Source organism: Nuphar pumila, chromosome 9, assembly GCF_984573655.1.
Source record: "Nuphar pumila chromosome 9, dmNupPumi1.hap1.1, whole genome shotgun sequence".
NCBI lineage: Eukaryota > Viridiplantae > Streptophyta > Magnoliopsida > Nymphaeales > Nymphaeaceae > Nuphar > Nuphar pumila.
This window is the reverse complement of record NC_143257.1, coordinates 106,612,418-106,629,725: the sequence shown is the minus strand read 5'-3', so window position 1 is coordinate 106,629,725 and position 17,308 is coordinate 106,612,418. Positions and strand designations below refer to the sequence as shown.

At 41.6% G+C, this 17,308-nt stretch overlaps 1 protein-coding gene across 1 annotated transcript; it reads right to left on the bottom strand.

Moving 5' to 3' along the window:
- Positions 1–1,163: 1,163 nt before the first annotated feature.
- LOC149828799 (homeobox-leucine zipper protein GLABRA 2-like) lies at positions 1,164–13,436 on the bottom strand. Its single transcript, XM_090017141.1, has 11 exons — positions 13,371–13,436; positions 13,064–13,287; positions 10,446–10,563; positions 9,073–9,249; positions 7,409–7,789; positions 7,208–7,312; positions 6,047–6,247; positions 5,549–5,723; positions 4,294–4,565; positions 2,806–2,892; positions 1,164–1,547 (listed from the first exon to the last, which is right to left on the bottom strand). The coding sequence occupies exons 1-11, from the start codon at positions 13,434–13,436 to the stop codon at positions 1,164–1,166; spliced, it is 2,190 nt and encodes a 729-aa protein (XP_089873267.1).
- Between the last annotated feature and the right edge of the window lie 3,872 nt (positions 13,437–17,308).

The window sequence follows — 17,308 nt, the reverse complement described above, 5'->3', positions numbered from 1 at the left end:
TGACTGCATTTTGCACCAGAGGTTGGAAATTGTATGCAAACTTAGAGCAACGGCATGATGTACCAAGAAGTCTCCTGGCCTTATTGTTAATCATATAGTGAATTACAATTTTCATTAATAGCATTCAACCGACCAAGAAACCATAAACTTGTTCATGCTGGGCCATTTGTGAAAGATAAGAGTACATTGAACCCATATCCAATCCTACCATGAGCAGACCATTCAACAGCATACTCTTATGCAAGGGAAGCTTCTTTCGTTTCAAAGAGCCACTTTGGAGGGAAAGTGCTTCCCTATGTAGGAAGGTCAGAACTCATTTTGATAGACAAACTATTTTTTTTGCATTTATTATGTGGGTCCTACCATATATTTCTTATTGATATGTTCGTTTCACCCTTTGTAGGAAAAAGGCCTTATTTCCTATGAAAGAGAGCTTCTTTCGTGCAAACCCCACCCCCCTTAAACCTTTTTTTTTTATTCAGACATTTATTCGGATCATAACTTTTTTTTTGATGCATCTCTTAATATATCGGGATCAAATCCAAACTGTTTGTACCTTTTTTCCATCAAGCATGTTGTTAACCTTTCTTTCCATGTCTAGCACTAATATTATACAAAGTTTGGATCTGGATTCAGGTCTACTTTATCAGAACTTATTCAGATTTGGATCCATGCCGAAATCCATTGCTTTAGACTTTTGATCTGGAATCAGATCAACTGTGGTTTGGCTTGTATCCATCAGTTGGTACCCCAACTGCCAAGGTTGACTGGCCCATCGAGACATGCACGGTAACAGCAGTTTTCATAATTCTGACTCCATGGATGCATTCAACATGGCTTGTTTATTAGGAATTGCAGGTGTATCAAGTTGTTTCAAAACAAAAACATAATTTCTTTTCTCGATCTTAAAATTTCAATACATTTTCAAGAAAAAAAAAACTTAAATACATTGCTGGTCATTGATTTACTGCAACCCAAACCAACTCATTTTTGAATGGAAATGAAGAACAAACCAACTGCTCATCACAATTCAAAATTGCAAACCGGAAGTGATTTGTTAAATACATTCCAAGCTTGGTTGAACATCTTATATGCACTACAACTGATAATAACTTACATCACTAAAAAAAAAATTAATGGTTATAAACTTCAACTTTAGCTTGTCATGGATCCTCACAATGAAGGCTTGTCCTTATCTTTTGCAAAGTGCATGATATTAGGGTATTTACAGTTTCCATGGACTCCATGGTGAGCTTGGCAGTGGGTGAAGTGTTTGCAAGGATTTGGAACGCCACAGTTAACAGAGAACCCCCTTCACTACTTGCCCTCTCGCTTGGCTTAGATGTGATCACCAAGGGTCTGCTCTCAAGCCCATCTGGCAAAATGGAGAACCCAGATGGAAGTATAGCCAAGCTACTCGAATCGCAGCCGTTCATCACTGATTGCATGCCTGAGATGTCCACAGGCGCATACGCAACCGTCGATTCATAAGCATTAGTGCAACTGTCTTGGAGTATCCACATAGTGGTATCATTTGACTTGGTTGCCTGCATGTGGGCAATCAAATCAAAATTAGAACACAAATTAAGTAGCAAAACTACATGTTTGTGCAATGCTGTATCACTCAAGGATGATGCTAGAAGATTGCACTACCCTCATTAAATTTTTTTTTTTTGAATAAAAGAAATCCTTATTATTAAAAAAAATATAGTAATTACACTGATCATGATGCTAGTAATCACCCTACTAACCTAAGACACATCTAAAAAAATGTGTTTAGACCTCACCACTTAAAGCATTTAATTTGTTTGTTTACAAGACAATGAGCAATTTACTTAGAATTGGCATTCAATGGAAAGACACCGGTTACCTGACCGCCCGCGTCTTTATGCGCCCGAGTCAGACCTCAGGAGTCTCACCTATCCCAAGTTCGGTATGCAATTTCACAAACTATACCCAGCTCTATATATTAATCGGACCCTTTGAGTCTGACCCGGGTTCTAATGGCACTTCCTTGTTTATCACCAAACCCTGACCCTATAGGGTTTGGTACGGGTTGGGTCTGGGTCAAACCCAACCCATTGACACCCCTAATTGTGAGTACCCATGGGGGAATTCATGCGCGTTTGGCAGCATGTCAAACATGACCAAGATCATGAAGTTGTACATCTCCCATGTTATTCATATTAATGGCCATAATGGAATTTATGAACTTATCATGTTTCGTCTGATGCAGGAAGCGAGAGCTACAAATCACTTTTAAAAAAGTGATTTCTCATCCTCACCATCTACAATGTACACAAGGACCTTGTAGGATGAAGCAATGGACGGTAAAGATGTATAGCCTCATATATGCTCTCCTAGGAAGCTATAATTAGGGGTGTCAACGGGTGGGGTTTACCCAGACCAAACCCGGGTCTGGTTATGGTGATAAAAAAAAGACCCAATTAAGATCCGGGTCTGGACCCAAAGTTCTCATTAATACATGGATCCAAGTATAGTTTGTAAAATTTTATACCAGACCCAACACCGACCCTAGTTCCGATTAAGACCAGCAATTTTTCTATGTAAAAATGATAAAAAATTTATTATTTTATAGGGTATGATCTAGGTCTGGTTTATGTAGTTTTTATCGGGTCTGGGTATAATTTCTCATATAGTGGACCCGATTAGACTCAGTTTCGGACTCAATACCATACCCCAAAATCAAGTCCAAGTCTAATTTCACCTGGGTCCGAACCAAACCCGACCTTTTGACAGACCTAGCTATAACGATTCATTAGGTATATGAATATAAGAACGTACATGGAGTGTCACCAAGTTTCCTCGGTCCTGTCCTTTTGCGATGTTGGCTATGGTTTGTACAGTGCCTCCATTGGACATTATATCCCACTGCAGCAAGGTAAAAAAAAGAAGTAATTGTCATCCAACTTATTTTCACAAGATAATTTAGCAATAAGATGACATCATGTGTCAGAAGATCAACCGTGCATCTGACGCATCTGGACTGCTAGATCTCCAGGTGAGAATGATAAGAATTAGGGATGGCAGTGGACCCTCACCATCCCCCATCCGGTCCGGTATGGTTTTTGACCTCCACCCCTGCCTCCATCCATGTTTCATGTCCTCCATCCTTGGTCCAAAGGGGAGCTTCCCCTCAGTCTATTGTCATCCCTTAAAAAAGATTGAGCATGGGGCAGGGCAAGGCGGGATGAGGGAAAGTGTAAGTCCATCCCCCCCTCCATTTCTGCATGGGGATGGATTTTAACCTTCATCCCTGCCTCCATCCGCGTTTCATGCCCTTCATTCCTGGTCCAAACGGGGTGAGGCAGGGTGGGCCCCATTTCCCCTCAGTCCACTGTCATCCCTAGTAAGAATGTGGATTAATCTTAGCTGTTAGTTGAACATAGGGATGGCAGCCGACCGGGGAACAACGGGGCTCTGCCCTGCCTTGCCTCGTTTGGACCGGGGATGAAGGGCATGAAATGGGGATGGAGGCGAGGATGAAGGTTAAAATCTATCCCCGTGTGGGGATGGATTGAAGCTTTTTCTTGCCTCACCCCATCCTCGTCCCAATCCCCGCCCCACCTCGTCTCCAATCCTTTAAGGGATGACTATAGACAAAGGGAAAATGGGGCCCCGCCCCACCTCACCCCCATTTGGACCGGGGATGAAGGGCATGAAACGGGGATGGAGGCGAGGATGAAGGTTAAAATCTATCCCCGTGTGGGGATGGATTGAAGCTTTTTCTTGCCTCACCCCATCCTCGTCCCAATCCCCGCCCCACCTCGTCTCCAATCCTTTAAGGGATGACTATAGACTAAGGGAAAATGGGGCCCCGCCCCACCTCACCCCCATTTGGACCGGGGATGGAGGACATGAAACGGAGATGGAGGCGGGGGTGGTGGTTGAAATCCATCCCCATGTGAGGATGGAGGCAGGGATGAAGGTTCAGATTTTGAAATGGGGCGGGGGTGGAGACCTTGTCCCCTGCCCCGGTCCACTGCCATCCCTAATTGAACACATAAGATTGAGTGTAGGATGAAAAAAAGACGAGTAAACTTTTTTTTTTTACATATTTTGCCTGCAGAAACTGCGTTCGGGACAATGTCGACATCCCATCACCAGAGCTAGGACCCTCACCCTCAGGGCCTATGCTGAGCTTTGGTTTATCAAAGAGATATAAGAACCCGCGGGTTTCAAACCCTGACTGCTCGTCAAGGCCCGCTCCAACTGCACTAACCCCTTTGGGGTTTAATTGGATGAGTAAAGCTTATTTAAACATACTTTTACCTCGTTTCTTCTTGCGTCGTCCCTCAAGAAATCGAACAATGCAAGAGGCGAGACCGGCAGCCATACGGAGGAGACCGCACATACGATCAAGCCAACCGGCTCAGCCGGGTCCGCCATGTTCTTCCTGGAACTCACTCTCACGTCCTCACCACATTTAGTCGTCCCTTTAGCCCATTTGTGATAGGTAGAAGCCCCAATCGCTCTGCAGAAGCTGCTTGACATCCTCTGTGATAGCCTCAACGTGCTCTTTCTCCCTGCTAGAGTGGCCACACCTGCACATCAATTGAATGACAGTGTGTGAGACTATAATAAGTCAGTTTTTGCTTCACTAATTGTCACACCCAATGTTGTCAGTGTCCGAATCGGACCTGTATCGTTTGGCCAACGATTCAGGTGAATCCGCCAATACCAATACCGATTCTCAAGTGAATCGTTTTGAATAGAACAAAAAAATAATTTAAAAATATAACATACCAATCAGAACGTGACACTAGTTAAAGCCAATAAAATAATATTTAAATAATTAATTTTAAGTTTTTAAAAAACTGATATCCTATCGATTTTCTGGTGATACCATGAGTATTCTCCGATTCTCAGGCCTTTGATAATGACAACACTGGTGACAACCATAGTGACAAACGTTTTAAACGACAATTTCTCGTTTTTCAAAAACTCACGAGAAATTGAATTTTTTTCATAAATCTCGCATTTTTTCCGGCAAAATCTCGGCAATAAAACAAAAATTTTTAAATATAAAATTTAGTTTTTATAAGAAACTATTAATAAAAATTATTTAAAAATAAAAATACATGTTTTTTTCATGATAAATAGCTGTTTTAAAACGTAAATATAGCATTTAATTCATGGTATTTATGTTTTTTCATAAATCTCGCGATATTTTGAAAATCTCGTGAGAAATTACTGTTTTAAACTTTTAGGCAATTTCTCGCTATATTATCACAAGATTTTAATAAATATCGCGATATTTGTCACTATGGTCACAACCAATGTTGCTTGGTTAGGTGAATCCTTTTCTTAAAAAAAAAGCTCAATCACAGTTGACCGGTGTCATTAAATGATTTTTTAAATCTTTTTGAAAAATATTAAAAAATTGAATTAAATCGTCGACCCCTTTTAAATCGTTATTGCGGCGATTCAATCCGAATCGGCCGATTCAGACAGATTTTAACAACATTGTTGTCAACCCAAAACAGGCAAGATGACTTTGGAAGGAGGAGAAAGAGAAGCAAATCACCATTTGAATCTTTGGTCGGGATATTAGTTGCCACGAAGAAAACGAGCCTTTCACAATGCAGTTGCAAGGTTGCCATCCAATGCTTGGCACCGAAGGCCAGCCCGCTATTAACTATCGACCTGTACATGCTATGAACAACCATATTGTTCACCTCTAGATGCTCAACCCATATAATCTGTGAAAGTGATCAACCATTGGTTTAGAAAGATACGTATATAAATCAATGCACCTACAACTTGCTAGGTTGGTGTGCATGTTTCTATCATGATTGAGATCAGGTGTGCAATGTGATTGCACGCTTTTAATGTGCTGCAGCACCTGATCACCCACCATCTGCGGCCACAGATGGGTGGTAATCAGGTGCAACAGCACATTAAAAGCGTGCAATCACATTGCACACCTGATCCTCACTGATATCATGGCTCGTAAAGTACAGCAAGTCAGATTCAGAACTAATAGTCGGTAAATGAGACTATGGAGATGAAGGCACACACCAACCTTGGAATGGCCGTTGGCTTTGTCTTGAATGAGGCAACCAGAAGGGCGTTTTCGACATTTCACATCGCCGTTGTGGTTGGCTCTATCGATGGACACGTCAACAATCGCCCACGTCTCTGCCGTCTGCTGCTTGCAGTATCTAACAAAGTACACTTCTCGAGTTGGCACCATTGGCGTGAGCACTTGCAGCTCTGCAAACATCTGCATTCCCAAACACCCATTATCGACCAAGAACAACTCACCGGTTTTTTTTCTTTTATTTATCCATTAGGGAGAGAAACAAACACTCTCCCATGGGAAAAACGCACCTTAGAGTCCGATTCATTTTCTGTGGAAGAAGGTGTCGTGACGGCACTTTCTTCCCTGGCAAGCAAACGCACCTTAGAGTTCCAACATAAGAACTTTTTCTTTTCTCTCTCCTCTTTGAAAAACAAGGGACTACAAAAATTTTACCACAAGAAGACTCTCTCTCTCTCTCTCTCTCTCTCTCCAGCAACCACGTGAAAGGCTTATTCCAGCAAAACGGATCCCATCATTTGAAATAGTCATACATTCAATCCTAACCATCCAGTAGAGCTATCTAGCCGTTGATTGGATGGCTAGGATTGAATGTATGATGAAACTCATGCTATTTCAAATGATGGGATCTATGCTTGTCAATGAGAGAGAGAGAGAGAGATTTTACTGTAGTAAACTTTTGACTATGATTGGTAAACAAGAAAATTAAGCAAAGGCAACCGGTCTGTTACTGTGGTAAAATTTTGGCTACGGTAGGTAAACAAGAAAAGTAAAGGCAACCGGCCAGAGAGAGAGAGAGAGAGAGAGAGAGTTGCCACGTTGGAACTCTAAAAGGAACATGGATCCATGTTTATGTTTGGATATCCATTCCTCAGAAAACCTCTACCGGTAGAGGCCTCACAAGTGGTGGCTACTATGGCCACCTCAATGGGTTCTCCGCGCATTTCTCATTTAATAAAGATCAGCATTTTAATCATCAAAATCTGACGTGTTCAGGAATTTTTGGCGATATAAAAATCAATGGCAGTAAAAACACCAAAATTTTATGTTAGAAAAAACATTTTTTTTGGTTGAAAAAACATGATCCAAAGGTCAATTCTTACCAAATAGTTAATAAAAAAAGATTTATTACAGCGCTCTTACCAATTGTATCGAGCCATTCTTTGTGCCACCGTCTTCTCCTGTGGCTATAACCTCAACCATAGCTGCTTTGCCGACCATGCATGGAAACATCTCCTTCCATTGATTCTACAAAGAAAGGTTTTATTAGTTATTGGATTGATTTAGGACCAACTCTCAGAAATACTAGCATGGATACTATGAGAGAGTGCATAGTATCGGTACCACTTCCATGAAAGCCTGAACTAGCTTCGATGCATCCATGAAGACCACACCAGACTCTCTAGAGGCTTCAACTGAGTGCCGGCGACCGCCATCGCTTACCGCTTTTGGCGAGAACAGCTGCACATACTCATCATAATTTAGTATGTCTCTCCCGGTCTCAACGCTCCGAATCCATAACGGCTCCCCAGCGGTAGCCATCTTCATTAGCTCTTCCATGGCAACATTCACTATCTCCACTACCTTTGCCTTGTCAATCCCAAAGAAGCCAGTGCAGTAGTCTATAGACCCCCGGTTATCCCGTTCAGCACCACCAGAACATGAAGAGGTCGGCGATGCAGAATGGCCGGAGAAATTCCCGGTAGCTCCTCGAAGTTTCTCTATCTGCATATGAAATATTATCAGCATATGTATTGCAACCATTGATACTTACCGTAGCTAAAGACTAGTACAAGCATTGGACTTCCATAACAAGAACCAGACATGACCGCAACTTCTTGAAAAAAGCATATCATATTGGATGGTGTCCTCGATCCAACATAACAGCACCCTCTAGCAATATTCGGTGTCACCATAACAAGATTGCATATTTGATTCAATCAGGCCATGTTTGCTTTCGTCAGAGGTGGATGAGCCAACACAGCCGAGAATCTAACAGTTGTGATTATTCATCGCAAGGTCAATCTTGTGACCAACTTTCGGGAGAGAAAAGCATTCTCAGGTGAGTATCACAATAACAACTTTCTCATGTTACACTAAACTTGATAAGTGATTTTTGTGAGAGTTCAGTTCCATTCATCCCCTATGTTCATCTTCATACTCCTCTTAAATCTTAAGATGCAAGTTGCTTTTATCAAATTAGACCTTATAGATGGATTCAGCATTGTTGATTTGGTAAGAATAGACCTTTAGATCACGTTTTTTAACGTAAAAATATGATTTTTTAGACCACAAAGTTTTGTATTTTGTCAACAGTTGATTTTTGAATCACCAAAAAGTCCTGCATACAAGTTAGGTTTCAGAAATTTAAATGTCGATCTTCACTAAATGAATGATGCATCTGTGGAGTCAGATTTTATTAAAACAACTTGCATCAATGAAATCCAAAGGAGGGGTATGAGGATAAGGATGACATAGGAGATGAGTCTAACAGATTTGGTGTTGTGATTTGCAATCATAGAAAGTTGGAAAAATCCAAGAATCATAAGGTGTTGCAATTGACAAGTTTTTAATAGAATACTAGAGCAGATCAAGTGCATTCACATTGTGCAATTTATTGTGCCGCTGCACCTGATCTACCCTCCATCTTCTCTTGGGCTGGCTGACAGCGGACAGACTGTACCCCAGAGAACGGCAGTCAGGTGCAGTGGCACTCTCAAAATGTGCAATGTGATTCCACCTGATCCTCAATACCCACTACCAAATGAATATTTGTCCAACAGAAGATGAAGCTTAATGAGGTTTATAAGACCTACCACCACACAACTTTGTGTGTGTGTGACCATGCTGGTTGGATCAAGTGCTTGGTGGATTCCTCTATCATACCAAAATCATGGAAGGTTGTGTTCCCCAAGAAGATACAATTTGTAGGTCAGCACATCCCCAAGGCTCAAGCAAACAAGAGACTTATATATGTAGTAGCTATATGCAATTGTATTCATGTGTACCTCGGCTTTCAGTCTTGCATTCTCAACACGCAGTTGTTGTTCTTCAGTGTTGATGGAAACGTCTCTGAGCCCTGCTGCATATCCACAGTTGGGGCATGCCGCCTTCTTCTGGTTTTCCTCTCTGAGCTTCTCCATCTCTGCCTTCAACACTGAGTTCTCATGGCGCTCTTGAATCGCCTGATCAAAGAAATTAATGGCATCCATCATACGTCGACCGTTAATGAATTCATTGTAAGGTGGTGTTTGGTAGAAACTGCTTATTCGGGAAATCAGTATACTTTCTAAACTCTGATTATTACTGTTTCAATTCTTAATTATGGATAAGTCAGTTCACCCAAACACCGGACAACGCATGGTCATGTGGCATTTTACAAGATTATTGTAAAACACCAACACAAAACGTGACACCTGTCATGTTCAGCAACTAAAAGTAGCTAGCCGTTCCCACTCTACCGGGCAGATTTTATTCTCTGTGTTGACATTTTACATAAAGCGTTTTTCCTGATCGCACACTCACGGGTGTTTAGACGAACTGAGATCTGGTGCAATGTGATTGCACACTTTAAGTGTGCTGTTGCACCTCATCACCCACCATCTACTATCGGGCCCCACAGCTGACAAGGTACAGCAGCACAATTAGTGTGCAATCGCATTTCACCTGATCCTCCCTCTTGCAACCCGGACACACTGTTTCCTTGATTTTGCGGACAGCAGCGTCCACAGGTTGCCACTGTCCATGCCCCACGTGGCCGATGTAAACAGCAGAGGAATGGGATGCCCAGAACACACGACTCAATGCGTCCCGTAGGATACTTTTTAGGTGTTTTATGGTTTTCCACTCCCAACTGCAGCAGTGGTGTCCAGAACACCTGTGACGAAAACTAAAAAACATTAAAAAAGGTTGGTAAAGAAAAAGAGTGGAACACTTGGGACAAAAACTTGACTTGTCCAAGATAGTAAGATACCTTTACGTCCTACCAGCAATCAAACAGCCCCAAACTGATGATCCTGGTTGTAGAGGGCAGGGTTCAGCAGAGAATAATTAAGGAAGAATCATTTCAACCGTAAGTTCATCATTTGAGGTGTCACTTCTGAATCAAGATTTTTTCTTAAATTTCCATGGAATTAGATCTCGATTGTATGAACCACAATTTTGCTATCCCAAACATGAAAAAGGATCCTATGTTCATCCTAGCCGTCCAACTGATGCACCTAGACGGTTATGATTAGTCCACATCCCGGTGATGAGATTATGGAGTTAACATCAACATATAGGATGGACCTTATCGTATGCCATATGATGGGATCCGTGCAAACCTTGGCTTGACAAGAAACAGTCAGAATAATTGGATTTTACCAGTCAGCGAGCCTACCTTGATCTGGGTGCGTCGATTTTGAAACCAAAACTTGACCTGGCGAGCTGAGAGACCCAGCTGCTTGCTCAGCTGCTGCCTCTGCTTCTCATCTGGGTGAGGTGACTCCTTGAAAAGCCTGAAACAAACAAGTGATAGCATGAGAGAATGGTGAAGATGTGATCCATAACACTTTGGCAGTCAACCATATGTTTGGACTGATCAACATAACAGGGGGGGCCGGGGGGATAGTGGGACCCACGTTGCTTGTAGAAACGTGACCCACATGAAAAGGTTATAAAACTGAACCATCTGGTATCTAAGGTGATGCAGCCATGGTGACAGCCATAGTGACAAAAGTTTAAAACGGCAAGTTATCACCAAGATTTTTCTCGTGAGATTTTGAATTTTTTTATTTATCTGGACTTTTTTGGAAAAAATATCTGGTAAAAATAAATTAATTAATATCTAATAAATATGGGGATTTTTTTTTTACAAAATGATATGGGTTTAACCGTTTAATTAAGGTCTTGTCTAAAATTGAAACTTCTAAATAAAATAATTTAAAACTTCAAAATATGGGTTTAATTTAATTACACGTAAGACTTTAGGAGACCTTTTCATATTCTCAACACATTAAAGCTTTTAATTTCCAAGATAGATTTTAGGAAACCGTTTTCTATTGTCAAAACTTTCCAAATCTGCCTTGTTGAGAAACTGGTTTTATGTTTTTGGTGGATGAGAGGAAGTTTTATTACTATTAAATGAGAGAGAGATGAATTAAAAAATAGTTTAATCAGAATTTATTCACTTGAAAATTATGTTGTTTTAATGCATTTTAAATAAATTTAAAGCAAGCAAGGGTCTATTTTTTAAAATTTTAAATGTCATGACAAAAATGAAAATATCGAGATAAAAATGTAATATTTAGGTTTTATCCAAAATATTGAGAGTTTTTTTAAGTTTTAAATCGTCAGATAATATATCATATTTTTTTGCAATATTTTCAAAACATCACCGATATTAATTTGTCACTATGGATGTGGCATCCTAGGCTCATACGTTCTCACCTAACCATACTTTATAGATCAGGTGCCATGGTATTTGAGAATAGCAGAAAAGTACCTAAATAACAGATTAAAAATCTAATGTAAGTCTATTTTTAATTAAGATACAATAAGTATAAAAGCACATCCAACTCAACATCTCTCTCTCTCTCTCTCTCTCTCTCTATATATATATATATATATATATATATATATATATATATATATATATATAGGGAGTAATGGGTCTGTGCTAAACCCCTTTGGTGCTAAACAGCATACTAAATGATTTTTCAGGCTTTTTTATTTTATTTTTAAATTTTGACCGTACAGATGTGATCTATGTACTTGATTTTATAGGTATCAGCTCTTGAAGCTTATATTGATTCCAACACATGGGTGGGTTTTTATAAAGTTCAAAAAATCAACGGTCTACAATTTTTGTAAATTTTTTAGGCTCCAAACATCATTTTTTCATAAAAAAACACAAGATCCAGGTATGGATTCTTAGTAAATCAACCATGCCCAACACATTTGTGGAGCCGGAACTGCATAAAAAGCACCAGAAAAGCCCCCAAAACCCATTTAGCATGTGGTTTAGCACCAAATGAGTTTAGCATGGACCCATTTTCCTATATATAGGTATTCATGATAGCAGCATACTATCTAGTAAACCCTATTTGTTTTCGAACAATCTATTGCGTTTTTTCGTGAATCGGACAAAGCAGATGTAGGGTTTTGGGTTATGATTCTTTTTTGGATGGTCCATGAGAAGAACCCCACATCAACCGACCACACATTGGCTGGCCTCCAGTTGGTAAAACCTTTAAGCCCCCCCCGGGTGCACAGAGAAGTAAATGGCAATTAGAAAGTCATGCAACTAAAACTTGACAATAGAAGAAAATCATATTTTCATGTCAAAACAACCTGCTTCAAAGCATGTTTTCTAGTAAAATAAACCACGGCAAGCACAAGCTCCAATAGAGTAAGTAACAGCTGCAACTATGATTTTTTACTGGATAGCACGATACAGTAGTTGGTATGGAGCATTTACCCCGCAATAAATGCACTAGTCGATAACGATAAGATAGTCCCGCCCCATAACTAATTCCATAAATGTATTTTTTTTATAGTTCCATAAATGAACTTTTCTACAATGAGAAGAGACTTAAATTAGTCTAATCTTTTAGGCTTACTTGCAAAACTGCAGGTGCTAGATATATGTGTGCAATATAGCACAATATAGCAGCTATGGGTGCATGAAAAAAAAAAAGATGTGTGCATGCGTGCGTGTGCATGAATTGTTTTTTATGCAACTAAAAGAGAAAGATGTAATAAGTTTTTTTTAGCAGTTAGAAAACCTACCATGAGATACATGCAGGCAAATTAATAAAAACAAATAAAAGATGGTTTTATAGGAAATGTTAGAACAAATGGAAAAATAAGATTAATAAATCCAACTCTTTTTTCTTGCCTTAAGTTTTTTCGATAGGCAAGCTGAGGTATAACTCCAGTAAGATTCAAACCTGTGACCCTTCCCTTGAGAGAGAGAGAGAGAGAGAGAGAGAGAGAGAGAGAGAGAGAGAGACTCACGCTTCCATCTCTTTAATCTGTTCGGCTGTGTGCCTGTGATACTTCTTCCTCTTCTTCTTCTTGCCGTTGTCCGCGTCTGCATCTGCGTCTTCTTCGTCGTTGGAGCGGCCGGCATCGGCGTTTTCGCTGCTCATGTCCGCCTCGTCGCCGCCGAGGCCGCCGCTGTTCTCTTCTACGCTATCTTCTGCCGGCTCCTCCGCCATGCCGTTCCGGAAAACACCGGCCTGCACCAAACAATCAATTAATCCCATCATCATGATCATCACCAACAGACGCATGATGCCGGAGAACCTAAACGAGTTCTTACCAAAGACAGCGAGAGTGCCGGTGCCGCAAAGAAGTCCTTGGTTCGAGCCATCGAAGAATCAGCCATCTCGACAAATGCGCGCAGGAGAACGAACCAGAGAGAGAGAGAGAGCGAGAGTTTGGAGAAGGATGAATGAGAGTGGGGTCTCATAAAATTAAGGGAATAAAACAAAGAGATTGAAGCGTTTGCTGGTAGGAGAATGATGCATGTCATTAGAGAGAGAGAGAGAGAGAAAAGCTGGCCAGTAGGTGTAGAATGGTAGATGGAACTAACAGGGGTAAAATGGGAATTTTTTACTGTATTCCAGGCACCAGGGAAAGACACCGCCATGGAGACTGCCACCAGAAGGTCCAGAACTAGGGATGGCAGTGGACCGGGGGAAAGCGGGGCCCCGCCCCGCCTCGCCCCGTTTGGACCGGGGATGAAGGGTATGAAACGGGGATGGAGGCGGGGGTGGAGGATAAAATCCATCCCCGCCGGGGAGGCGGGGCGGGGGTGGAGGATAAAATTTTGAGGCGGGGCGGGGGTGGAAACCTTGTCCCCCGCCCCGCCCCGCCCCGCCCCGCCCCACTGCCATCCCTATCCAGAACTGGTAAGGCATTGTAGGAATTGACGAAAATGCCCTCAAGTCGGGTGCTACCACCCTATATACAGAGGATGACGATGAGATATCTGAAACTTTCATGCGTTGTGAAATTCATAAAAGACGTAAATGCCCTCTCCAATGGTCAACACAGCAGGAAACCGTGGAGTGTTTGACTAGAGCTTTGTTAAACACGACAGGTCAACAACGACCTATTGTTGAGGGAGGATCAGGTGCAACGTGATTGCACAGTTTTAATCTCCAGTAAACGAGCCGAACGAGTCGAGCCCACCTTGTTCAGGCTCAGCTCGTTTATCATTTAGGTGAACTCGAGTTCGGCTCATTAAAAACAAAGCGTGTATGTGGATGTGAACTGTAAACCTGTATTTTACAGGACGCACGTCCTTACCAAAGATACAAAACTACTTTTTGTGGAAAATATTCTACAAAAGTTTTATATCTTACATTTTCATGAGCTTACACGAGCTGACTTGACATGATCACCTTTGTTCATGCTCGGCTCATTTTTTGTTAATAAGTTGCTCGTGGCTCGGCTCGCCAGCTACATGAATCAAACATGAATGAGCTCGTGGCGAGCCGAACCACGAACAGCTCGGCTTGTTTTCCAACCCATCATCTGTCAGCTGTGCCCCACAGCTGACAGACGATGGGTGTACAGCTGCACACTAAAAGCGTGCAATCACATGGCACCTAATATCCTTGCTTCTAGGTTTTGTACAAACCAAAAAGACAGTTATCAGTTGATTTCCTGCTTCTTAATTGTGGTGTTAGCATTTTCTTTCATTTTTTAATGCTGTCATCTTGAGATAGAAGTAGGGATGGCAGTGGGGCGGGGCGGGGGACAAGGTCTCCACCCCCGCCCCACCTCAAGATTTTATCCTCCACCCCCGCCTCCATCCCCGGCGGGGATGGATTTTATCCTCCACCCCCGCCTTCATCCCCGTTTCATGTCCTCCATCCCCGGTTCAAACGGAGATGAGGCGGGGCGGGGCGGTGATATTGCGGGGAAAAGTGGTCGGGGCAGGGTCGGGACGGGGATTAGGTGGGGACGGGGCGGGGAAAAGTGCACGTCCATCCCCGGACGGGGATGGATTTTAATCTTCGTCCCCGCCTCCATCCCCGTTTCATACCCTTCATCCCCGGTCCAAACGGGGCGAGGTGAGGCGGGGCCCTGCTTTCCCCCGGTCCACTGCCATCCCTAGATAGAAGCCAATAAGAGTAGAGTTACGTTGCTTACTTAATCTATGCCGGTTTGAGATTAAATTAGGGTTAACTCATCAGTCAACATGTTGAAAACCTAAAGTTTTGCTCAGATTCAATAAATTAAGCCCATCTCGCGCAACAATCATGGTGACAAATATTGGCGTTTAAAAAAAAATCCAAAAAGAAAATGTGAGAAATTACTTAGCTGATAAATAGTAAATATCTTGAGAAATTGATTTTTTATTTTTATTTTTGTAATTTTACGTTAGTTTTACTTTGTAAAAAGTAGTTTTTATTTTTAAATGTAATTTTTTTGTCGATACTTTGCTGAAAAAATAAGTGCCATGAATCATTGGGCCACCAATTCAGCTGTATTGGCTGATACCGATACTTAGCTGAATCGTTATGCATCGGCCCAAAAATAATAAAAAAAATATTACGTGACATGTGTTAAAACTATTGAAATAATTTTAAAATAATATTTTTTGTATTTATTAAAAAATAGCCGATTCAGGTCTGCAGTCGTATCGAAATTCTGCTGATACGCACCGATACTGTAACATTGGTTTTTCTATCTCGCCATTTTTTTCTAGATTTTCACTTCTGCTACTCCATAATATAAACAAATAAATAACTAAACATAATATATATAATCAATTTATACTATTGTTTGCTGGCTCATATCATTCAGCCAAGAAGCAGGAAATATCTCATTACATTGACCTCGTGAAACGGAGTTTTCACCCTTTTGCATCTTTACCCAGGTGGGCACCATTGAGAAATGACGAAGGAAAAGGCTGTGTCTAACTCTAGAAAATCATTGGAATTTCTAGCTCATGTCACTCTGATCCTCACTCCTAAATCAGCTTTTTTTAATAAATATAAAAATACATAAATTTAATTTTTTATTTTTTAATATTATTTTAATGACTTTAACACACATCACATTCTGATTGACCCATAATATTTTTTAATTATGTTTGGCCGATTCACTTCAGTATCGGTATGGACCGATTCACCTGGATAGTTGGCCAAACAATACAGGGCCGATGCTGACAACATTGGTTCAAACTTCCCAGTTCCCACTATGGCATACTATGAATGGTTTCGCATTGACCATTGCCCTGTTTGGGTATCCGTGATCCACTATTAAAGTTGAGTACTTGGTTTTTGAGTGAACTATAATCACCTTGGTTTCATGAACACCAATCCCAGTTGGGTTGCATAAATCTAGGCCCAATATCCTGCACTGAAAGAAAATTAATAATGATCGTGTCCAACCCATGTAGATGAGGTCCTATCAGGTGATCTGTCGAAACTATGGGTGGCAAAACCTGACACGACCCACCAACCTGACCCGCCAACCCGCCTCTTAGGCGGGTTCGGGTTTGGCTTAAACTAACCTGTTTAATAAACGGGTCGACCCGCCTAACCCGTTTATTAAACGGGTCGGGTTCGTGTTAGAGGTATGCCAACCCACCAACCCGGCTGACCCGTTTAATAAATGGGTTAGGCGGGCGGGTCAACCCGTTTACCCGATCCCGACCCACCAACCTGCCTGCTAACCTGCCAACCCGTTTATCCGACCCAACCCGTTTATTAAACGGGTTGGCGGGTCGTGTCGGGTTACCCGTTTAATAAATGGGACGGGTTCGTGTTTGCCACAACCGACCCATTTATTAAACGGGTCGGCTTCGGGTTGAGGTATGCTGACCCGGCAACCCGACCCGATTGGCACCCCTAGTCGAAACTAGGGGTGTCAACAGGTTGGGTTTACCCGGATCAAACCCTATAGGGTCTGACAAATAAGAAGACCCGATTAAGTCTCGAGTCTGGACCCGAAGGTCCGATTAATACATGGACCCCGGTATAGTTAGTAAAACTTTATACCAGACCCAGGTGCCGGCCCGACCCGAGAGTTCCGATAAGACCTGCAAATTTTTAATATAAAAATAATAAAAACTATTATTTTTCTGGGTATGATCCGGCGCTGGTTCATGTTTTCAAATGTGCTCCCGAACCTGACTGTCCATCTTTAGGATATAGCCTGTCAACTGTGGGGTCCAACAGTAGATGGAGGGTGGTCAGGTGCAGGTGCAGCTTCACACTAAAAATTTGCATTGTGATTGCA